Source organism: Pieris rapae, chromosome 6 (genome assembly GCF_905147795.1).
Source record: "Pieris rapae chromosome 6, ilPieRapa1.1, whole genome shotgun sequence".
NCBI classification, from domain to species: Eukaryota; Metazoa; Arthropoda; class Insecta; order Lepidoptera; family Pieridae; genus Pieris; species Pieris rapae.
Genome location: NC_059514.1, coordinates 4872976 through 4897674, shown reverse-complemented (window position 1 = coordinate 4897674; position 24699 = coordinate 4872976). Strand labels below are relative to the sequence as shown.

Here is a 24699-nt window from a genome sequence, read left to right as displayed (position 1 = left end):
TCTTTAGTATAACTCAATTTCAACGACGAAATTTGGTTATTTTATAGGAATACGTCATTGATTGTACCAACTCAGATTTTTTCTTATTTTAAAAGCCTATATGAACACTTATTCCAAAAAATTACAATGTTCTACAAATCATTCGAGTATTTTAATGCCCGTACAACGTATAAAAGTAGAATATGAGATGTAACATTATGTACACCTAAGAGATTAAATTATACCAATTTTATTGATAGGTATCATCATGAACTAGCCTAAACTTATTTTGCAAAAGTTCAATCAATTATTCTACAAGTCCCATACGTATCGTATCGAAACCGCTAATAGTAGGTAAAACATCCTGCGAACGAGGAAACGACGCGCGTGCTTGTAAACTTCCTGCAACTTCATATATATGATGTGGATACGATAATTTGTTAATTATCATTTCCGCAAATTATTAATGCGCTTAACTAATAAACATCTTTTATAAAGCTAGTAAAGTTGTCAATCAATTGAATAATCTTTATCCAAAAAAAATATCTTAGTTACAATATGCTAAGCTCCAAACTCGAAGGCGTTTGCAGCAATTCGAGTACCTTTTTAAATTTATTTCTTAAGCTCTTAGAAATGCTTATGATTATTGGCAAAATCGTTTATTACAACATTCCGGTTATATTGACCAAAATCAAAGCTCCCGGCTGAATTCTACCGTCATCGGGACTTAATAACACGTCATCGGCTGTTAGGACTATTGGTATTTTATGATTGAATATGAGAAGTCTCTTCAAAACGACATTCGATGTCGTTATAACAGATGTTGACTTTATTTATCTTTAGAAAAAATATATAACATTTACTGCTTTCACAATCTAAATTAATTTAAACCGCATAGTTTAATTAGCACACAAGTACAGGGCAAATCTTTTTAAACAATCAGTGTTCACCAATTAGTGTGTGGCAAAGAGTGAAGAAAACGTTGTTAGTTTATTCCATATCTACAGTCGTTGTGTTGTAGTTCAACCAAAGTGGTAATTTTGCATATGGTGTTCATGTGTTTTGGCTTATAAAGTTCCCAGACATCCCTAAAATTTATTTCATTTTTATTCCTATATTAAAGTTGTTTCTGTGAAGGGCAATATAAATTCTCTCTTCCAAATATTCACTGTACAAGCATTACTTGTTTACATCGTATTTCTAACATATTGTCCATTTTCTTACGTTTAATATGGTATTGAAATTTTATGCGCTCTTATTTCACTTTTTAAACAGTGAAATGTAATAAATCGTACTGCCCTGCCCGTTCCTACTTTATTACTTAATATTTATAATTTATACTGTGTTGCTTAGTTAATACTTAGTGTTAAATAAATAACAAAGTTTGATATCCTCACAAAGAGTTGTTGTCTGGGTCAGGCTGGTGAGTTTAGATACTGGAATGATGAATCTTTTACATACATAAATTATATTCTTTTCCAACTTGTATGAAAAGTAGTCATTTAAAAATTTAAACGCTTAGTGGTTTTACCCGCAACATCGAGATGTCGTCGCCTGCGCATATGTCAGATCGTTAGTCGATGTTCAACAAACTGTAAAGGTTAAGGGTTGTACGGTAATGAGATAAAGTTTCCAAGCATCTATGTCTAATTATACTTTTAGCACCTTATAGCCACCTTTTGGCACCAAGACTAAAAAGAGTTATAAACTATATAGATACTTGTTAAAATCACTCTTACCTGCTAGAGTTAATTAATTAATTAAGATAATCTTACTAGAGTAAAATAATCGTTATGAACAATATCGTAATTATGTTACAAAATTTAAATTATTTTTTAACGTTCAAAATATTGTAAAGGTGAAATAAGGCAGGCCCGGCCCAATAGCTGTCATCGATCTCTTATAGTTTGTTAATCTGTTGTTCAGCAAAATATTGGAATGTTTCGATGTTTAGGATTAGAAACTATAAGCAGAAGACAAGAACCTGTCTGTCTCAGTAGGACAAAACTGCCACAAACGAGAAGTTTAAAACAGATTTAACGATTACGTATTTTTATTATATTAACGTCTTGCGAAACAAAAAATACAAAAGTCATTCCATTCGCGCAAGATGCTCAAGGCAGGAACTCAGCACTTAAGTCTAAATTGCTAGACTTGTCTAGATAGTACCTCAATAGTTGTATCTCGCCGCCTGAATGCGGCTAATGGACGCTTTTAATTTTTTTGTTGGATTTATTAAAATAACTCATGTTTTGCTCCGTACAAGCGCAGGTACTAAACTACGACTCTATATTATATTATTATATGTTGTGCGCAAATTACCTTAATTTTTAATTCATATTTGCAATGTTACATTTGGAAATAAAAACAAAGACCATTTCCAAAAAAATGGCAAACTGCGCAACGCACAATATCAAAATACGCGAAGATGATCGCGTTTTATGACGTCAATTAAAAAAGGTTAATCTAAAAATGTGCTGTGTTGGCTTCAGCGTGCGACTCTCATACCTGAGGTCGTAGGTTCGATCCCGGGCTGTGCGTGCACCAATGGACTTTCAATGTATGTGCGCATTTAATATTTGCTCGAACGGTGAAGGAAAACATCGTCAGGAAACCGACATGTTTTAAACCCAAAAAGTCGACGACGTGTGTCAGTCACTGAAGGCTGATCACCTACTTGCCTATTAGATTTAAAAATGATTATGAAACAGATTCAGAAATCTGAGACCAGGACCTAAAGATTTATTATTTATTTATTTCTATTTAAATCTAAAAATAAATTAATAGAGTAAATAGAAGTCTTATTAAAATCAGCATCATAAGCCTCTGCCCACTATCTCTTTCCTATGTTATTTATGAATTTTCTACATCATAAGTTCGGTGCGTGTAGGGAGTCGTAAATAATAAAAGCAGTGCGTGCGTTAGTATTCACGATGCAAATTAAGATTCTGTTCAGACAACTCGATACATTTTATTTTCCAAGGATTCACATTACTTTTTAATCACGCTGCAGGTGTCGACTGCTTTATGTGTCCGGCATGGAGTGTGAAAAAATAAATTATTGTGAGCGTTAATCATATACATTTATTTACTCTAAATTAAAGCAACTCAGTATTGGATATTTATAACATAAAGTTGAATTAAATTTAAATTGTACTACTTATCTGCATACGAAGATTCATTACTTCGACAAATCCAAATATAATTAAGGGTATCACTACTAATACATAATATAATATACTTCCTAGCTTATGCGCAATATATAGTACCGTAAATACCTGCCATCTATTGGAGAATTAAAATAATTGCTTACACTATCATTTGAAAATAATATTATTGAATAAAAATACGCAGTCGCAGTCACTGTCATACTTCATTTGTTAGTTGTCATATTGCATACGTCTACGACTAAAATTGAATTTTCCATTCTCAAGTTTCAACTTTCAAATTTCAACAAATGTTCATATGATCACTAATGATAAGTACTGAGTAACAAAATACGAATGTTTTTTTAATTGTCGGTAAGAGCACCAAGACGAGAATTTCGTTTTACGTTTCTAGATTATTTGGTATTGTGAAACCGGTTCTTCAAGTTAAAAATAATGTAAGTATTATGAAATAATTGAACGATATTATGAATCTATTAAATTTGAAAGTGAATCATTAATCGCCGTCAGCTAAATAGTAATCTTTTGTGACTTGAAGCTAGGGTATGAGTTTTTTTGTCTACACTTAAATATATCCATTGCAAATTATTTTTAAAGGTATGCAGACTTCACAATCTGAGTAACAAACTAACAACCGCCAATATGTTTTTAATTGTCTTATTAATTTTGAATATGTGATTTTATTAACTATCGAATGTAACATATACATAGCACTAACATTAATATACTTATTTACAAATTCTCCTGTATTTATGTTTAAAGTCCATATTTCTTTGTATATTTTCAGTAAAAGATGTCAGAAAGAGAACCAATGAGCCAAAGTGGCTCCAGTCGTGACTATGGGGCTACTGCAGCACCTCCTACAGTAGGCTTTGCAGACTTTAGCCCCACCGAGTTGTATAACCTCAGTGAAGGGATTGCTGATAATGTTAATACTATAAATAGTGGCCTCCGCACTTTAGAAAAAATGATGAAACAGATTGGCGGACCTAGTGATAGTATACAGCTAAGGGACAAAATGTAAGTGATCCTTAAGTAAATTTAAATATTATCTAAATAACAATAGTCTTATGGTTTCATTTTAATAAATTTCTGTAAGTTAAATATGTTAATAATTAACTCTTAGTCGGCAATTTAACAATAAAAATTACATGCTTGAAAGATTAATTGATTTTAAATTTTGTAAACATGAGAAAAAATATAAGAATAATACATTGTAACAAAATTTGATAGTCAGGAATTTTATTATCAATGAATATTAATTAATATTTACAATAGGTCAAAAAGTTAGAGAACTAAATTCAGACAAGTGTGTCAGTCAGTCATCTAGGTTAAAGTTGTTAGCCATAATATTATTTTCTTATATTGTAAGTCTTCTCACTGAGAGTAACACTTATCAAATAGGTCAAACATTAGTAACTAATAGATAATCCTAGCTTAAAGGTACAGTAAAGTCTAGTAATAACAATTATAAATTCACGTAAGTGTAATACTTCTTTACCAACCTGTTGTAAAATCTGCCTAACCTTTTTTGTGTTTCTCAGAAATAATAGTGACATAACATTTCTTTGAATTTTCTCACTAGATGGCACGAGTAGGCTTTTACAACGCGCTATTGTTACTATTTAACATTGATCATGTTTTAACTTATCATTCCCTAGAGAGGTGTCTCACTGTATATACCTTTTACTGGGACATCTATGATTGTTAATAAACATTACATTTTGATTCAATTCTCAAGTTTTTCATAACTAAGCACACACTTAAAAAAAATAATAAATTAATATAGACAATAAGAATTTAATAAGCTTTGGTGAACCCGTGACCCGTCACTAATGCAATTTTCAATATGCCTATTTGCATATATATTTATACTATATGCAGGTAGGTACATTCAACAAAATATTTTTCGGAATTCATTATAAATACATTCCTATGATTCCAGCCATGACACGCAACAGAAAGTGAACAGCTCAGTATCGGCAACTGCTCGCGACATCCAGCGCTTAGGCGTCGTTGTCCGACGTGGCGATAAACCGCAAAAATTGCAGGTCGAAAGACTCACGCAAGCCTTCAGAGATGCTCTGGCTAACTATTCTTCTGTACAGAAGGTACTAACTACGATTCATATTTGTAATTATCAGTAATAAAGTATAGACAGAATTAAATTCAAGATTTAAAACCAACTGTTGGTCGATTTAACGTGATGATTCATTTTTTTTTAGAAAGTAACCGAGAAGATGGCGGCACATATGCCGACTCAGCCTCGCAATAAGAATGACCCCGAAGCGCTGGAGAGGCAAGCCATCGCTGACGATGAAGAGGCGAGTCTAGTTGCTAATCAACAGGCTCAGGTAATTATTGAAGCTTATTAAAAGTTAGAATTCCACATTATATTCTTGCATCAATACTTTATAATTAATTACGTTTCTCTTTCAACATATAACTTAAGAATAGGTTTGGGCGGCGACCGGCGGTAACACTTATGACGTAACATATAAATATTTTTTTATATAATTATATATGACAAATGTTATCCATGTCATTAAATAAATAGCAAATTTTTTCTATCTATATAAGTGTGATTTTTATAGTGTAATTTTCTTTTTCAGTCTGTTATATTTATTAGGCTCCTTCATTAGTATGAAGTTGGCCTTACAAAAAGTTTTTACAACGGTAAGTGAAACCGTCGCCCATGGACACAATTTGAATTGTTCTAGAGCGTATTTAACTCAATATAAAATAACAACGATACCGCGTTTTATGATACCGTCAGCGCCATCTAGTGACGCATTATTTGAACTGATTTAAGTCTGCTACTTGGTAGTGTTATTTAAGATTTGTTTCGTTTTATTTAATAATGATTCTTGTAATTATATTATTATTTATATATTTAAATGAAAATTCATATTAGTAACATGTGACCTATTTAAAATTTTCACACTAAATAGGTAAGGTTCCCATCGTAGCTTGCGTGTCTTTTGTTCAACATAGGGCCAGTTTTTTCGCTTAATTTCTTGTTTTACCATTTTAGAACATTTAGTACATTAATACCAAATTTATTATCCTAAAACCTACTCTATTTTATATAAAAATAGTTACGCATGGGCATTTATTATAAAAGTAAATGCCTATGCGTAACTAGTATTAAGTTTTGATCTAATAAGTTGATTTTTTTATTTTAACTTAGCCTTTTAATATTTCTTCTTTAATTTGAAAACTAAACACATACGATTTCTATTAATTAATTTTTTAGGCCCGTCTAGTTCAATTTGAGACGAGCATGCTGCTTGAGAAAGAGGCCTATATGAATAAGATTGAAGCTGATGTGTTAGATGTGAATCAAATAATGCAGGACCTTGCTGAGATGGTCAATGCGCAGGCACAATCTATCGGTGAGTCAATAGTATATTTCATTACAAGTGCGGAAAGCCTGTCATTGCAACGAGTTTCGACGAATGTCTACCCGAGCCGAGGCGCAGCCGAAGGTGAGGGTTGACAGTCGGGACAAGTTGCAATGACGGTTCCGCACGTGTACTGAACGACTATTTTTAATACAGTTGCGAAAAAATTAAGCAATTTAATTAAACTATTTGCTTTTTTTCTATTCTCTCTACGGAATAAATTCGTTGCACGTAGATATGTAGCGACTTATATGTTTCCGGTAAATTGTTTTCCGAAGCATTTTATGCAATTATACTGCGTTCGGGTGGTATTCATTCAAATAAAATATCGTCGAAATTACTCATTTTGTGCAACAAATAACTCAACTCGAAAGAACATTTTTGGAAAATGGCGCCAACCGCAAAGAATATGAGCAAAGCTTGTTTTTCTTTTCTTCACCCATTCTGGGTAGGCAAAGGGAACTTGGCCCATACAGACAATTCTTCAGTAGACTATTTTTATTGAAAGAAAACCAAATCTAACTCATTGAGTCCAATCATTAAATCTGATATTGAAACAAATAGTAGATTCTTTTTAAAATATTTGCATGAATCATATAAACTTCTGTGATTTTTTTAGTAAAAACTTCATGGTTAGTTTTTTCTTTTTAATATTTTTTTTATTGATATGAAATAAAATAAACCTAACCTAACTTATTGAATCCAATTATTAGTAAACTTTTTAAAAATACGTATTTGCATATATTATAAAATTCTTTTTAATATTTTTTTAATTGATATGAAATGAAAAGAAACCTAACCGAAATTATTGAATCCAATTATTATAATATTTAGAAATCATATATCATAAAAACTTCTATGAATCTTTTTAATAAAACCTTCGTGGTTGGTTTTTTCTTTTTAATACACATTGTTTTGACAGTTGGCAAAGAAAACGCACGAGTGCGGGAATGGCAAAGAAAAAGCACGAGTGTGTAATAGCCCACTTTCCGAACGCTATACCTCCCTGCAATATGCCACTTTTTGAGCAACTGTATTAAAAAATTATTTACTAAAAAATTTTTTTTAGTTTTACGATATTAATTTTTTAATACTTAAGTACTATACTCACTTAACGGTAACTTAATTTATATGTTATAACAATCCTTATATTGACTATTACACTAATTGTATATACATATTTAAAATAAGTGTAATAGTCAGTATTTGGATATTTTCGTCAAAAAAAAATTATTTTTATACTACTCGTATTTATAATTTTTTAGTTTCAAATTATCAGTGAAGTAGACAAGAAAGATTTTGTCTCTATTCTACACGACGTTAAAAAATTTTTTTGTTTGTTAATGTCTTTTTTCTTGCTTGTTATATTTTGAGCAATTGCAAACGATTAATGTTTGATCAATCTTGTGTTCAGATACAGTAGAAAGCCATATAGAGGCAGCCGGTGCCTCTGTGGAGGCTGGAGTTGATGAATTGGCAAAAGCTGCGGAATACCAAAGGAGGTACCGGAGGAGAATGTTCTTTTTTATCACGATTGCTGTTATATTAGCCATCCTTCTTATTGTGTGGATTGTTAAGGCTTTCAGATAATTTTCTGGTTTTTTCGATTGCGTTTAAAAATTCTTTTATTACGATTAATTGTGCTAATTCTTATCAATTTAACTACATAGTTTTTATATTATGTTACCTATAAAAAAATAATTTAACTTATGTCCTACATCTTTTAAAGTGAATATGACTAAGTTATTAATTATGGATCAGTTAAATTATTGCGATAAAAATATTTGGTAAATTTTAGTGTAGTAAGAATTAGCACCAATATAAAAATCGTCTTACATTTGAATTAATTAAACTCTATCTATATTGTATCATAATTTAATGGAACTTTAATACACTATAAACACGTATACATAATGAAGGTATTCACATGTATTACTTTCATTATCGTTATTTGTAGGTTATTTCTAAATCTGGAGTGGATTTGATTTGAACCATCCATTTTAAATAACCTCCAAACTTCAGGATATCAAATAAAAAAAAATTATTCACAAAATGTATATGTGAATTTAGACGTGCCTATAACAAGGCGTGTCTGGCCCTTGCCCCACTAAACCTGTATATAGTGGTTATATAGATCTTGCTTTAAGCCCAAAGTAAACTGTTCTTAATTTTTAACTTTTATTAAAGACTGCGCTAGTATTCGGTAATTTAAAATAGCGAATGCGATTTCGGCTTCATTGTTGATTGTATGTCATTGTATTGCAAGGTTGCATACAATAGTTAATAATAGCAATAATTGGTATATTATAAATTATATATATATATTAGAAATTACAGAATACCAGCGCAGTCTTGAAATGTTAATTTTTTTATAATGTCATTGCAAAATTAAACAATTTTAAAATTATATAACACGTAAAACATGGTGTTTCGTATACCGACAACTTTAAGAAATTCCAATAGATTGCAAATCTCCGAAATTTTTACGAATTTAATTATTGATATATAAATGTCAAAACTTGTCATTTTTGACAGTGTCATTGCATGTTATTTAAATTGAGATTCGTTTAATCTCGAAAACTGTTTTTTTTTAAATAATTTATAGGTATATTATGTGTTTAAGACACTTATTACGTATATGATGTTATATTTATGGTTTTAAATGGCGCACGTTTTTATATTTAAATGGTTTGTGCAATGTTTGTAATCTCCGATAGTATAGGTACAGAAAAATGCAGCTGGTTATAAAAATACAATGCAATTACAGAAATGCAAACATTCCCGAAAATACTCTATTATTGTATTGTAAGTGATTGTACCTATGTTATGTGTTTCTATATAATTTATAAATTATATATAAAGTAACAATTACGATTTTTCGTTTTTACATAAAAATATTTTTGTGTTCTATTAAAGAAAAAATATTACGTGATTTTCTTTATCGGGCGATATAAAACCGAATTAAACTTTGCCCCAATGAAATAATTTTTAATTATTAATAAAAATTATTCGTAATAATTTTAATGAATTTATATTGGAGAACACTCCTAATGTATACTAGCATATGTTACGGGAGATAGCGTTGTGTCTTAGTAAAATTTCAAACTGGGTCTAATAAACATTTATTTACGCGGAAAATTGCAGCTTTAGTCTACGTTTTATATAAACGTACAGAGCTTTTGTACTAATACAGATATACCACATGTTCCAGGCAGCGACGGATTTTCATTTGCCACATTTACATTAATTTTATAAAACTTATGTATGATAGTAAATGAAAAGTCCTTTGTGTTCCTGGTTTATTCTTACATCTCACAATTTAGTGCAGTTTACTCAAGAAACAGTCTGGGTATATATCTGAGAGAAGCTATTTATGTACAACTTATTTTTTAATAATTCTATAAGAACTATATTTGATATTCCGGTCCTCAAAATTTACCGCTCCAGGCCTGTTCAACCTAATGGTAAAATAAAAATAATCCGTCTCTGACTTCCAGGTAGATACGACTACTTATACATACGTTGCTAAATAATCTCATAAAATTTAATCTATATGTTATTTTACTTCGTAAAATAATTTTTAAATGTGACTTGTTAGAAGTACATAAATTTTCTAAGAGCAGCGCTGACCTCCGTAATGATAATAGATTTTGTACGCCGGCACTATTAGGAATAATAGTAATGTATATTATATGCTACGATAAGTATTCAAGCAACGATTTCTATATTTTAATAATACATGTATCACAGTATTTCTTATTTAATTTCTGTATTTGACGGGCGAATAATATTTTTATTGAGTTCGCCGTTAAATAAGAATGGCACATCACGTGACCCGATTATATTGTTAAACAATAAAATGTTGTTTTATTTTACCTTTACTCCCTTTTTTGTCTTCTTAATTTGCAGCAATTTTCCCAGGTATGGTTAGGCTTATGTTATTTTCTACGATTTTACATTTTTGTATTGTTACTAATAACGATACACTTACTGATTAGTTTTACAAACTCCACTAATACGACAAAGTTCAAGACGGAAGACGACAATTGTAAATGTAATAATTATGTAAGTATACTGTTATTAATACATAATATAGATGTTGAACTGTGAAGGGAGCATGGATTCTCTTTACTTAAATAATGTTAACTACACTGTATCGAATATGTAGTATAACAAACAGAATCTAGTAACTTATTGTTTTAACTTTTAGGGATTCTGTTTGACACAATACTTAAGATGTAAGTAGACACTAGACAAGATTGCTGATAATAATAAACCGGCCGCTGATCAATGCAAGATCTCTGTTACTCGGCCTTTTAATTATTATCTGTTGTGATGTTATACTCTTTCTTTTTGTTTTGCCATTTAACTTTCATTTCGCCGAGCAAACTCCACAGGTAATTCAAATTTAATAAGTGCTGATAAAAAGGGACATTGAAAAAACTTTTTGATTCTGTACAAAAAATTTATTTATACATTTCCAGTCTCACTAAAACGAAATTCAGAACATCTATAACAATAAAGTGATCGCTTTAGGTTTCTGTATGCTATGTAAATTTTAATATTATAAATGCATTGCACGCCATCTATGACTCAGTTACGTAAACATGTAAAGTTGAATTTAATATTTTTCAATGGTTTTAAGGGTACATATTCATCGGTAATTTATAAGTGTAGATTAAGATTCTCCCGTATATTTAAACCCAAAACGTTGTTGACATACAAGAGTCGTACTTTACAGCAAGTCTTGACTTTGAACTCTCACGAATACAGTAAGCAACATAAACTATAAATACTTAAAAAATAAATATTTACACACGATCAGTTAGGTAGTGTTTAGGGATTTGAGCAGTTTTAACTGTTACACAACTATACACACACATTTAGTTTTTTATATTTGGTATTTCAAAACATTGAACAAATTACAGAATTTTTTAAATATATTTCTTTAAGTAAACATGCTTATTTATAACGCACTGTTAGTACGAGATTGAGATTTTTGTTATTTTTAGAACAGGTATTATTACATGTAAAATTCCTATTAATATTCGATAAAAAACAAATCCCTAATATTCTTGATAAAACCAATAAAATGCTTTTAAAGGATGTTAAACTAAATTTAGTAACCAATGGTAACAATAAATTTTGACTTCAGCTTATATCTAAGAGTTATTGTCGACTTATTTACAAGTTCAATCTTTTACAAATATTAAAATATTCCAACAAGCTTAGTACTTAAGTATGAATTGTGTATTAATTCTTGACTATGACGTAGGAACACAACTGTTAGAAAAATAATGTTAAAAGTACCAATAAATAGAAATATGTACTAAGAAATAGAATTCGCCATGTCAATTTTCCAGATCAGCTGACATAAGCGTTCACTGTCACTGTCAAATCAATTCGTGATACTGAAATGTTGGTAAGTTTAAAAACAAATTTTGAAATTTTAATTCAACACCGTTTAAAACAATTATATACTTCGTTTAAACTTATGCAATATAGAAAAGGAGGAAAGGAAAGATTTGTACTTTTGTAACGAATGAAAAAATTGGAACTAACAGATAGTATGTATTTAATAAATATTGTCAGTTATAATACATACATAATTTATTTGCAAGTCAACTGCCACTGAAGAATTCGCGTTTTTAACACAAGATTTGACATTTCATTAGTTAACTTTTATTTACTTTTAAAAAACTTGGCATGAGCCATTTTACTTTCTTACGTGTGGGCAATATTCAAAAAAACCTGCAAATTTCTTTCGAAACAAAATTTTTCGTAGAGAAAGTCTTTATTGAATCAGCATTTATTGTTGATAGCGACCATCCCTGTATCAGAATAAAATTTTGTGCGTGTACTATCTAAGTTTCGCTTGTCTTTGTTGCCAAAGGGCGTATTTGGAACAGGCCGCGTCTATCATTTGGTTCATATGTCGCGTTAAAGATGTCGCTAGTGGTGTTAGATCCCGGAGCATTTTTTCCTGCAAATAACAATATAATTATTATATATATATGATGAAAATTATTATTCAAATGTTATGACAATATCTAACGATCCAGCACATGGTCACACACGATATAACACAATGATAACAAAACTTTTTTTAAATTTCGGGACAGACTAAAATTAAAATTCGAATATTATTTAAAATTTGACACTGCGATGGTAGCGCCGTCTGTCGGATCCAATGTAAAACATTCCAAAATCAACAACAACTAATAAATTGAAAATTAATTAAAAAAACATTGTCCAGCGGACAAAATTGTGAATCTAAACCATTCCCAGATCCCCTTGAACACACACAAAAAATTTCATCAAAATTGGTCCAGTCGTTTAGGAGGAGTTCAGTCACATACACACGCACACAAGAAATATATATATTAAGATAATAATAATAATAATCAGTGGCCCTACAACCTCTTTAAGTCTTGGCCTCAAATTTTTAAATCTAATAGGCACGTAGGGGATCAGCCTCCAGTGCCTGATATACGTCGACTTTTTGGGTCTAAGACATGTCGGTTTACAATGTTTTCCTTCACCGTTCGAGCAAATGTTAAATGCGCACATAGAAAGAAAGTCAAGAAATTGGTGCACAGCCGGGGATCGAACCTACGACCTAAGGTATGAAAGTCGCACGTTGGAGCAACTAGGCCAACACTGCTCATTAATATTATTATTATATAGAAATATAACTTCAAATAATTGCTGTTTCTCTATAGCACACTAACGAATCAATCAATCACAAGCAATCTATCTGTTCTTCACTCACCTCAAACGGCCGCAATTTGACGTTTCTAAATCGGAGTAGCGCTTCATAGAATTTTTCTGCCTTCGCCGCATTATCCTCTGTATCTGCGCCGGCGCCGGGTTGAGGGAAACATCGCCAGAGTTCCCGGAGTAACTCCCCTCCCGAGTAGTATATTCGGTGTAACTCTAATTTAATGTCCGATGGTATTAACTCTAAAATGGAATAAGTTGGACTTTCACTATTTATTTTGCAGACCAACCACTAAAAACATGATTGGAAATAAAGTTTAACATATGTAATCTGAATAACAAAACAATTAAAACATATATACACAGTGAAAAAGGACACATGAATCACGATAATTTTAAATTGTATCAGGGATTGTACCATTGACATTTAAAGTAACACAGAGAAGGATTTAATCGCATATTGAAAGGAAGTAAATTCGATAGACTCACTATAAAGGATTATTTATATCAATTAATTATATAAGTCTCGTTTGTTAAGCTACATTAAAATCAATTTTAAAATTGAAAATCACATACAAAATGAATTTATCCCTAATATAACAAATGTCAAACAACTGTTCCTATTCAGTCCATACAATAATTCATTTACTAACGAGCCATAGATGCAGCGTGGTGTTGCCTCATAAGTGCACCTCCGGGGCTGAGTTCTCCCAAAGCCCCTACTGCCGCCGCAGCACTTACACGAAATGGACGCAAGCATTGCTGACCGTTTGACCACGCCTAGTGTTAAATAAAATAGTTGATTTACTATTATAGTATTAGGTGTAGGTTTTTAAAATTGATGACTCAAGTTCGGCAGTCATACACCATAATTTCTCCCCATTGTAATCTATGAAATATAATAGTAGAGAAACTAAATTTAGCCATTAGTCTGTCTCCCGTGCGACAAAACTTTATTGAATTTTGACATACGAGAATAGTTCACATCTATAGCATATATTCTAGAACGTCAATCAAACTTTTAGCTAGTTAACAGCTGTCAAATATTTTTTTCCGTATGAAGTTTGACATTTATGACAGAGCTCAAGTGACAGAGTTCTTGAGTTCTTTTTCAGATGGGGAAGGGTCAAATGTTATGTGCCAATAGGCACGCAATGAAAATAATTCGAAGTCATTTATCTAGTTCAATAGACAAGCCAAAAGATCTGTAGTTACGTTCTACGGTTTTTAGAACTATTAATATTTGATTAATACATATTTAATAAATGGATTACCTGACATATAGACGACAAGGCTGACAATGGCGGTGGGTTATTGCTACTTGAAGTAGATTGTGTTACTTGTGAAGATGGACCTAATAAATACCGTTCTACCTATAAAACGTCAGAAAATATATTTTAGAGGATAAAATTGTATAATTATTGACATTAATTTATCAAGTTTCGACATTATTGTTGCAACAATAGTTGTGTAATACATACAAATATCCTATTAATATATTAAAATAAAAATAACAATGGCGGTTATAGCTCTTGTTTTCATATAACATATATCATATAAAAAAATAAGGAAAAAGCCTAGTGCCTAAGAGACGTCATTTTTTTGGGTCTAAGCCCCTTATAGGGTCAAACTTAAATTTAATTTCAAAACCTATCATGCCATTTTTCTATATGTGAAGATTGACACATTTGACTCAATAGGAGATTGTAAAATGTAAAATATGGTTATTATGGAAAATAAGATACAGGTATCACGTATTCTACGATCATCAAACAACACTTATTTTAAAACAAATATCGCAAATTAATTAAAACTATTAAGGCCTGAATCTCGAGATATGAAATGAACCTAAGACTGTTTATTCGAATCAAATCAAATTTTTGTGCAGGTAGTCAACTAAGTATGATATATATAGATAGAATGTACCTTAGACAACTTCAACTCCGGCGCACGATTAGTGTCATTCTCATCGTCCAAGTCTTCATATTTAATTTTTTCTAATATCCTCCTTTTTTTGTCTACGGGTTCACTCTCATCCGTTGATCGCTTGTCTATACCATTTGCCTCTTTAATGCCGTTTTCAACTTTGTTGTTATTTGTCGATTTATTGTTACTACTGCTTGAATTCTTGTGACTAGCTTTAAGCACCTGTCAAAATATATTAAAAACAATTAGAAAAACACAAAAATCAAGCTCTTACGATATGTATACAGAAACAATCGAAAAAAAACATTCAATTTTTTTTTAAATTTCATTCAAAATCAGTGAAATCTTTAATATTTCAAGAATATATATATTTATAATAATAATAAAATTACAGATATCAAAGCTATTATTATTTAGATCAATTGGTCATTGTGTTTTTAACTTGTGGAAACATTTATGTCTTTAAAATGAATAGAAATATTCTTGCTCCACTGAAAATCTATTCTTACATAATTCTGATTACCATAATTGAGTGTTGGTTAAACCGTTTTATCATGCTGCGATGAATGGAATTACTGTCCTTTTCTTTTTCCGTGTATTCGTCATCAGGTAACAGCGGTACTGATTCTGTAAAGTGTGGTAAATCAACCTGAAAACAAACAATAGTTTATTAAATATTTCGTATATATTCGTATATATATATATAGTGTCTTAGTTACTTTAAGTATACCCAATGTGTGCCGTGTTTTATTTAAAAACTAAACATTTAAATATCATTCCAATGCCGTAATCAATTGTGTATTCATTATGACTTTTATCAAATAAATTATTACGGCAATTATAGGAACCCATATGTCATAGTAAAGGTCCTTTAGGTAATGAAGAGAATCACAAAACATGTCTTCATAGAGACTTTATAGAGAGAGCCCATAAGATGCTTTTGCGGTTTCTAAAATTGTACGTACAACTCGCATTCTTAAATTTTATAACCATATGAATTATAATATAATTTTGTGATCTTTATATAACAGATATTTACACTGTCTATTGTCTTAAATTTGTTATATAGGATAACCTACTTTTTTTTACCACTTTTTTATATTCTATATACAAATCAGCGTTTGCCGAGTGTCAAATTTATGCAGAATATTGTTTAACTGACTGTTATTATTTATGATATACTTAGAAACAAAGTGAACTACCACTCACTGTGAGATCTAAGGTAGTGTGTTTCATTGCGGACGCGATCGCCTGATCATCCATTTTGGCACACTCTCCAAACAGATCTTTACTTGATGATGATGCTATACGATCCCTGAAAATAAAAAAAATAACTATGCTTAAATAAAATTGAAAAAGAATTCTGTTCAGGAAAGCAAGTTTGTATTACTTGCCCCATTAAACATGGTTGTTTGTAGTAATTGAGATTTCTTGTGCGTTATAAATGCACCTTCAGTGGTTGGAAACTAGAGCACATTTCATCAAAATCTGGTCTACACATGATCAGATATTTTCCTTGTGATTTAACAGATAAAAAAATTAAAACATGTGTGATATATGTATGCCTTTCTCAATAGGGTTTAAATTACCTTTGAACTTACCTATGAAAATAATGTGATTGAAAAAACTTAGTCCAAAACTCGGCCTCAGTCATTTTATTAGGAACATAATCTATATGTTTCTTTCTCACAGCCGGGTATGTTTTAAATATTGCATCTATGATATCTTGTGTAAGATTGTATTTAAGACCATTACAGCCATCAGTTTGTGGCTGAATATCTGCTAAAAATGCTCCAGATACACCTATAAAAGTTTTACTTTAAATAATTTGAAACAAATGTCCGATTTCAGTAAGAGCTTTATATATTATAATTCCTGGCAGGTTTGCTTGACACATAAAAAATAATATAAACATCTTGTAGAGTAATACCTAGAATAAGTCACTTTGCATTTAGTTTAAGGTGTGTCTGGTGTATTGCAGTTAACCAAGAGATCTTGTAAAATTCTAAAGCTAATATGTAAGACCAGGGGCCTCAACAGCTGTTCATAATGCATGTCAAACATAACTTACCAGCTTCTTGCTTCAAATTAGTTGATTCTGTATAGTGCTTTAATGTTGGTGTATTCCAGTATTCTTCACTATTAATAACTTTTGATATAACTAAGTCTTCATATAAATGCTTCAAAATAGGATGTAATGATAATAACCTGAAATAAAAAAGGTTAAGTAATAGAAAAATTTAATCATTGAATGCTTTGCAGTTAAACTATTTAATCATGAAGGTACAAATTTAGAAACTTATAATTAAGGAATTTATTTTAACTGCCTTTTGCCATTTATATTATTAAAAAGTAAAATATAAAATATGTATTTTTCTATTTATTTTTTTATTTACACATATTCACTACAAATTTAAACTTAAATAATATATTTTCCATTTTATTTTTTTCTATAAAGTACCTAGATTTCATTTCTAATTCTCCATCTATTTGTCTCTTGAATTTTGGAAGAAGATTCTGTAACAACATCTTGACTCGATCCCTGTCTTTAGCCTGTGCTTCTGCGCCAGCAGAATTAACAAAATGAAAAGTTGAACAAGTACCATCATGCAATACCACTTGTAATTGCACTTTTGGTTTACCAGCAGGAGATATTTTTTGAGCTGTAAAAACACAGTATATAATTATTTTACTTCACTATATAAAACTGGTATGAACTTATTCATTTTTGTTATAATTGTAAGTGTACACAAATGCCAAATAAATAGACTTATTAAATTACTATGTCTCATTTGTTAATACTGTACATTAGTTGATGATTACATTATACAGTGCCTGCTTTGAGTAAGGATTGCAAATGATTGACTATTGGGGTGTTTGACAATCCAACTTTTCTAGCAACCTTGATAACATATTTAAAAGATAATATGTATTTCTTACTTTTAATATCAGCATATTTATGAGATACAGCAACCGTGTCTCGATTCTCAAGCATCCAGGCTAGTCTTTGATTCATTAGATACAGTGTTCCATCGCCCTTTTTATAACGCACATGGTTTACACTAAGCAACACATCTTCTGACGAGGTAGTCATTCTTCAGCGTAAAAACAAAATGCACGGTGTAAACTTGAGGCGTCTTCGCGAGATAAACATTAATTTCTCAATTATGTCCTTGACACAGACACTGAAATATTTCAATTTGATTTATAACTTTTACCACTACGAAACTATTATTACATTGACTTGTCTGCTTTTTCAGTATATATTCATATGAAACTTATTATTCGCTTTTTATCTTCTATTTATTATTAATTCTCTTTGCAAAAGTGCGAATTTTAGTTTATTTCAGTTCATTGCATACCACCAATCTACATCCTCTAAATCTTGATAGATTGCCGTTTGTTAATAGATAATGACAATTGACAATTGTTAACATTTTGTTACCTTTTTTTTTATAGAACAGGGGGCAAACGGGCTCAATTGATCTTAAATGATACCGCCGCCCGACACTCTCAATGCCAGAGAGCTCGAGAGTGCGTTGTCGGCCTTTTAAGAATTGGTACGCTCTTTTCTTGAAGGACCCTAAGTCGAAATACTTCAGTCGGCAGCTGGTTCCACAAAGTGGTGTTGCGCGGCAAAAACTGCCTAGAAAAACGCGTAGCTGTAGAACGATGGACGTCGAGGTGATACGGGTGGAATTTCGATAAACTAAAGTCTGTGTCGATAGATATATATATATATATAATTTTTTTCAAGAACAAGAATCAACATACTACATAGAAACAGCAACGGACGTCATACGTTGGTTCTTTATTTTTAAAGGTTATCCAAATGCTTAAAAAGTATATAATAGGTATATCATGTTGGTCAAATTTTACCTTAAAAGAAGCAAGTGTCGTCTTTTGTTGTTATTTTTATCTATACAAATTATTATTTTTTTGTGGAATGCGAGCTGGTGGTGTTGGGGGTATGCTAAACTTTGAATTAGGGGAAAAGGTCTCTTCCCCTATAGAAAAGAGAGAATTCCGCATATATGGCAATACTTGTGTAATATCAGAATGTTTTGTGAATTGTGAATGACAATAATTAAGAGTCGTAAATTGAAATTGAATTGGTAGCTATTCTTAAAGCAACTTAAAGAATTGCTTGTCACCTACAAGTAACCTATGGCGTATATAGTAGTTCCCGATATGCACTCGAAGGTATTTCGGGTGGACACGCTTTCAATGCTCTTCGAGTTTAATCAACAAAAAATAAAATACTTTTTTGGGTTAAAGTGCATGCGGGCGTAATGGGGAATGAAAGAGTAGATCAACTGGCAAAGGAAGCTGCGCATATAGAATGGCCCCATAATATTGCACCTGAGGACCACCTGTCTACGTGCAAACACGATAGAAAAATGGAAGCACAGATATAGCAAGGACCCAACCCAAACCCTTCCTATAATTAAACAAATAAAACCAAACGGATTGATTACCCATGATAGGTCATGGTCGATTCTTGTCGTATCTTTACAGGTTCAGAATAAGGTGAAGAAAATAAAATAAAGTGTTGCCTGTCCTTGTAGCAATACAGCAGAAGAGTATAATATGTCCTGACTCTTGAATTACTGTTATATGGATACGACAGGTATAAAGATATATATATGTATAAAACTAGGTATGGAATGAAAATAACATAGACGAACTTAAAGAAAAAATGCTTAAAGTTAGATTACTTTTCTCAACAAATTACAAAGCGAATGAAACATCGATTCTTTTATCATTTAAGATACTATCTTCTCCATTAATATACTAAATTACATTTTACTTAATATATTAAATGCATTATTATGATTTTTAAATATACCATTATTATTACGAAATACGAACGCTTCCTTAATAGACCGCCATTTTATTTATTTTTGACTTGCAACACTGAACATTGACAACCCAAAATGCAATCATGGCGCACGGGGTACTGTGTTTGTAGAATGCTGAGAAGTTTTTACGTAAACACTTCGTTTATTTGCATTTTAATTGGTAAATAATTTTGTATAAATGGTCTTTATTTAACGAGGAATCTACAGAAGCATACATATGTGTTCTATGTTTGAAGTTTTCGCCTCTTCGCAATATCGTCTCTGTACCACTAGACACTTGCAGGTATGAAAATGATGAGAATTGCTGTTTTAGCTATCTTTATTTATGTATAGTTATTATGTTCTTTGCTTCCCTGTGACTTTTTAGTAAAATTCTAAACAAACAAGAATACGACTTAGTTTAAGTTCTTAATGTTGATATATTCAATTGTTCCAGATAACTTTGTTGGTGTCATAATGTCAGAGGCATACGCTCGTGAAGTACTTCGAAGGAATGTTGCGCAAATATGTCAAACCATAGGATGGAATGGAATAAATTCAACTCCACTGGATATATTAGTTCACGTATTAGAAAAATATATATGTGCATTGGGAACACAAGCTAACAAACATGCAGAGCAATTTAACAGGACTGAACCAACCTTAGACGATTTAGGATTAGTTTTTCGTGATCTACATGTACAGTTGCCAGAGTTGGCAGAATATACACGCTGTGTCCCACCTGTTCCACCTCCTGTCCAAACAGAAAGGTTTCCAAAACCTAAAGAATCAAACCTGAACTTTCTTAAGCCTGGTAGCCATGAAGTTGTTACAAGGCCAATGCATGTCCATGAACATTTGCCACCAATGTACCCTGAAAAAGAGCGAGATACTCCAGCTGTTGCTGGTACTGTTGAAATTTGTCAAAATGGTTTTGATGGTGTTGAAAATGCTTCATGTGCAAGTCCTGAAATATCAGTTACAGATAGTCCAGATAAAACTAAGGATATTTTCAAGAGACCTAATGATCCAGTGTCATTACCCAATAGTAAAAGGCCAAGGTTACGGCTGGATGAGGAGGAAAGAACAAGGGAAATAAGCAGTGTAATGATGACTATGTCTGGCTTCCTATCACCTGCCCGTGAAGGTAAACTTCCAGAAGCACGTCCGCCAACAATCATTTCTGAAAAACACCATGATAGACATAAAGTTAATTCTCATCATACTAATACTGCAAAAGTACCATCAGCAGAAAAATCTGATAAGAAGACAAAGAAAAGTAAGTTATTAAATGGTAAAGTAATGAAAAGCAAAAGAAAAGATAAAAGTCATAAAGGAGAAAGTAGTAAATCTAGGGATAATAGTAAATTAGATAGGTATCCACCTGGATATCCTCCTCAACGAAGTAAAGATATTCATCCGGCCCATCATAATCATGTGACAATGCCAGCGCCGAAGATTTTACCACCTCCTCTAAAACCTTTACCGCTTCCACAATCAGTATCATCTTCACCAGCTATTTCTGAACCCTTGAGACCAGTTATTAAACAAGAACCAACTGAATTTCCTTCACCTCAACCTATTTTAAAAACCTTTAAACCACCTGAGGATGCAATACCTGTACCAAGAAAAATCCCCATTTCTAAATCCCCTCTTGTATCAAACCCGCTCTCTGTAAATAAACAACCTGGGTCCTCATTTACACCAGATAGAGAAATTAAAAAGGAAGTGGTGGATGAAGAAGAAAAACTGGCATCCCAGCCAGATAGATCAAAGATTAATATATTTAAAAGAATATCGAACAAATCTAAAGAAGATAAAAATATTACTGAGGTTGTAACTGAAAGATTACATTCTGATCCTATAATCTCAAGATTGCAGAATTCCACAAGTGATGAATCTAGGTTAAAACCTCATGAAAACATTGTTAATAATAACAATAGCAGTCCAGTAGATTTAGCAAAAGAATTTGACATAAGAGCCCATGAAGTTATAGATATTGATGATGATTCTTTGGATAATAATTTAGCAATGCCTCCAACTAGGATGTTGCCATTTGAGCCAAAGCCTGCTCTATCAATAAATAAATCTTTGCAAGCAGCTCTTCCTAAACTTATGACTGAAACACCAAAAGTAAAAAAAGAAAAGAAACACAAAGATAAGAAAGACAAGGCTGCCAAACTAGAAGCTAAATTAAAGAAACAACAACAACTAGCATTTGAAATGGTGCACACAGCAGATAAAAAGAATATAAAACTACCAAATGACAAACCATCAAAACTTGGAAGATCAAAGAAAGAGTCTAAAGTGCCTCAATTACCACCTGGATTTCCCTTTTTTCCAACAATGGCCCCTGGCCGAGGTATGATGCCTGGTCCAGGGCTAATACCAAATGCTGGTCTACTAGGTAATGATTTTTTAACTGGTTTAGCCAATAATCCAGCTTTGCGAGGCCTGCATTCGCAAAACTTAATGAGCAATCCATTTGCGTTAGGTGGAGGGCCTGGATTGATACCAGGGCCAAGTTTTCTTCCAGGGTTGCCTAATCACCTTATACCAAATATGGGCAATTTTCCACATACATCAAGATCATCTTCAAGTAAGATTCCTACAATGTTTAGACGGCCAAGTTTAGAAGTTATAGCTGTAGAAAATGATGATGATAGAACAATGCATAAATCTCCTGGAATGGGCCATGAAAAAGATCGACATGACAAGCACAAATCATCAACCATTCCAAATATTTTACAAAAACAAAAAGCAAAGTCAAATAAAGAACATAAATCTAATGTCTATAAAATGCCACCAGTGCAACCTGATATAACAATAGAATTAAATCCACCAAAGTCTGAACCAGTTAGACAAGAGCCACCTAAAGAACTACCAGTACCACAGCCAGTCAGGCTACCAACTCCAGAACCTTCTGCAAGTATAAAGAACTCTGAGCCTTCACAAGATATTGAACCAATTCCCCCAAACCCAGAAAATTTAGCCGTTATTACTAGTGAAGAAAGTGAAATTTCAGAAAAGAGAAAGGATAAATCTCATAAAAAGGAAAAAAGAGATAAAGATGGTGTTAAAATTAAGAAGAAAAAAGATAAAAAGGATAAAAGTAAAGAAAAAACTGAAAAGAAAAAAGATAAAGAGGAGAGACAAGAGATCAAGGATAGGATTAAAAAAGAAAAGAAGGAGAAAAAGAAAGAAAAGTTAGCTTCTAATGATGGTCTAGTGCCAAAATTAACTCTTAAATTGGGATCTTCAAATTCAAACTCTCCTATGCCACCAAGTTCTCCTGATACTTTTAAGTTAAACATTAAACCTATAAAAAAAGAAGATGATTCTCCTATTAAAGACGAACCAGTATCGCGTGAACACAGTAGATCACCAGAACTTGCACAGATCTCAGCACTGGTCACACGGCCACCAAAACAGAAAAATTCGAAAAACAATCATGTTGGAGATCCAGAACCACAAGCATCATCTTCTCCTCCGGCTTCACCGCAACGAAAAAATCGGCCACCATCAAGTCATGCTAAGTACAAGAGAATATTATTTAAGCCTTTGTCTAAAAAGGGGCATGTGGAAAATTTTGACGATGAAACAGGTTCTGTTACAGAAGAAGCATCACAACCAGCTATAGATAAACCCAGTGGCCCATTGCCTACTCCATATTATGTAGATGAACATGGAAACAAAGTTTGGGTTTGCCCAGCATGCGGCAGGCCCGATAATGGTTCGCCTATGATAGGGTGCGATGGTTGTGATGGCTGGTACCACTGGATATGCGTCGGGATTACAGAAGAACCTGGCGCAACGGAGGACTGGTTTTGTAAATCTTGTCTTGCTAAGCGAACAGCAATGTTACTAGCAGGGGTAACGTCGGGGAAGAAAAGAGGCAGGAAACCAAAAGGGGAAAAAGTCAGAGACTGTCATTCATAGAGTTGTTACTGAGATTAGTTTTTAATTTTTGGTTTTATAGACGCGCGAATGGATTGCGATTGTTAAAGGATTATTGTTGAATGATATCATGAAGATACGTTTTTGTCATTTATAATGTTAATAATATCATAGGCTAGGTCTTAAGAATAGATACTAAATAAATATTGACATAAAATGTTGAACATGAATAAAGAAAATAGTGTAGGTACTTGTAATAATTACCATAGTTTTTGTTAAATTTCTTTTATTTCTTTGCTCGTTTAGATCAAGTATAAGAGTGCGGGCGTGTTGTACACATACGCAGATAACATAGAATATTAAATATAAGATTCTTTTTATATTGTACAAAAGCTGAATTTACTTAAGAAATTGGTGATGTATAAAGTAATGTAGTGAATATTTAAATGAACAGAAAGAAGGCTGAATGCATTTCGGTCAATATTTGAATATTTTCATATTATAATTTTAATATAACCCTGTTTTTTGTTAATGTTGTTCCTTTGGATTTATGTACAGGGCTAGCACAATATCGCAACCCTCTCACTCTATAGAACACTTTGGTGTTATGTATAGTTCACTAAAGATGGCGTGACGGTGCTTGTCCTAAATTCATTGTATGTGGAGGAGAGGTTATGTAAAAAATTTAATTTCAGCCAGTGGCCAATCAAATATATTGGTACTCCAAATTGTCGTAAATTATTTTTATCTCTTGGAACAAGCAAA

At 31.9% G+C, this 24699-nt stretch overlaps 3 protein-coding genes across 4 annotated transcripts; 2 read left to right on the top strand and 1 right to left on the bottom strand.

The window, feature by feature from the left end:
* Positions 1-3372: 3372 nt before the first annotated feature.
* LOC110992425 (syntaxin-12) lies at positions 3373-10410 on the top strand. The gene is made up of 6 exons (XM_022258241.2): positions 3373-3583; positions 3934-4166; positions 5092-5257; positions 5372-5500; positions 6403-6541; positions 7965-10410. Exons 2-6 carry the CDS (start codon positions 3940-3942, stop codon positions 8138-8140), a joined length of 837 nt encoding a protein of 278 aa, XP_022113933.2. The 5' UTR covers positions 3373-3583; positions 3934-3939; the 3' UTR covers positions 8141-10410.
* Positions 10411-11004: 594 nt separating this feature from the next.
* On the bottom strand, positions 11005-18595 carry LOC110992441 (general transcription factor IIH subunit 1). Of its 2 annotated transcripts, XM_022258264.2 has the most exons (12): positions 18559-18595; positions 18137-18381; positions 17658-17859; positions 17268-17404; positions 16798-16999; positions 16406-16511; positions 15720-15845; positions 15197-15418; positions 14545-14643; positions 13924-14050; positions 13323-13513; positions 11005-12533 (listed from the first exon to the last, which is right to left on the bottom strand). In XM_022258264.2, the coding sequence occupies exons 2-12, from the start codon at positions 18288-18290 to the stop codon at positions 12411-12413; spliced, it is 1689 nt and encodes a 562-aa protein (XP_022113956.2). In that variant the 5' UTR covers positions 18291-18381; positions 18559-18595; the 3' UTR covers positions 11005-12410. The 2 variants fall into 2 exon arrangements, with proteins under 2 accessions (XP_022113956.2, XP_045484567.1); XM_045628611.1 differs by having other exon boundaries at positions 18137-18589.
* A 1537-nt stretch (positions 18596-20132) lies between these two features.
* Positions 20133-24662, top strand: LOC110992420 (transcription initiation factor TFIID subunit 3). Its single transcript, XM_022258234.2, has 2 exons — positions 20133-20341; positions 20495-24662. Exon 2 carries the CDS (start codon positions 20515-20517, stop codon positions 23974-23976), a length of 3462 nt encoding a protein of 1153 aa, XP_022113926.2. The 5' UTR covers positions 20133-20341; positions 20495-20514; the 3' UTR covers positions 23977-24662.
* Positions 24663-24699: the final 37 nt, after the last annotated feature.

Bases quoted from the DNA above. Each gene is read 5' to 3' on its own strand.
- LOC110992425 (XM_022258241.2), top strand. From the start codon at position 3,940: ATGTCAGAAAGAGAACCAATGAGCCAAAGTGGCTCCAGTCGTGACTAT. The intron at 5,258-5,371 runs GTACTAACTACG...ATTTTTTTTTAG, and splicing joins ACTATTCTTCTGTACAGAAG to AAAGTAACCGAGAAGATGGC. The intron at 6,542-7,964 runs GTGAGTCAATAG...TCTTGTGTTCAG, and splicing joins TGCGCAGGCACAATCTATCG to ATACAGTAGAAAGCCATATA.
- LOC110992420 (XM_022258234.2), top strand. From the start codon at position 20,515: ATGTCAGAGGCATACGCTCGTGAAGTACTTCGAAGGAATGTTGCGCAA.
- LOC110992441 (XM_022258264.2), bottom strand. From the start codon at position 18,290: ATGACTACCTCGTCAGAAGATGTGTTGCTTAGTGTAAACCATGTGCGT. The intron at 16,512-16,797 runs GTAAGTTCAAAG...TTTTATTTTCAG, and splicing joins CAATCACATTATTTTCATAG to GGATCGTATAGCATCATCAT. The intron at 15,419-15,719 runs GTAATCAGAATT...ATATTTTGACAG, and splicing joins TTAACCAACACTCAATTATG to GTGCTTAAAGCTAGTCACAA.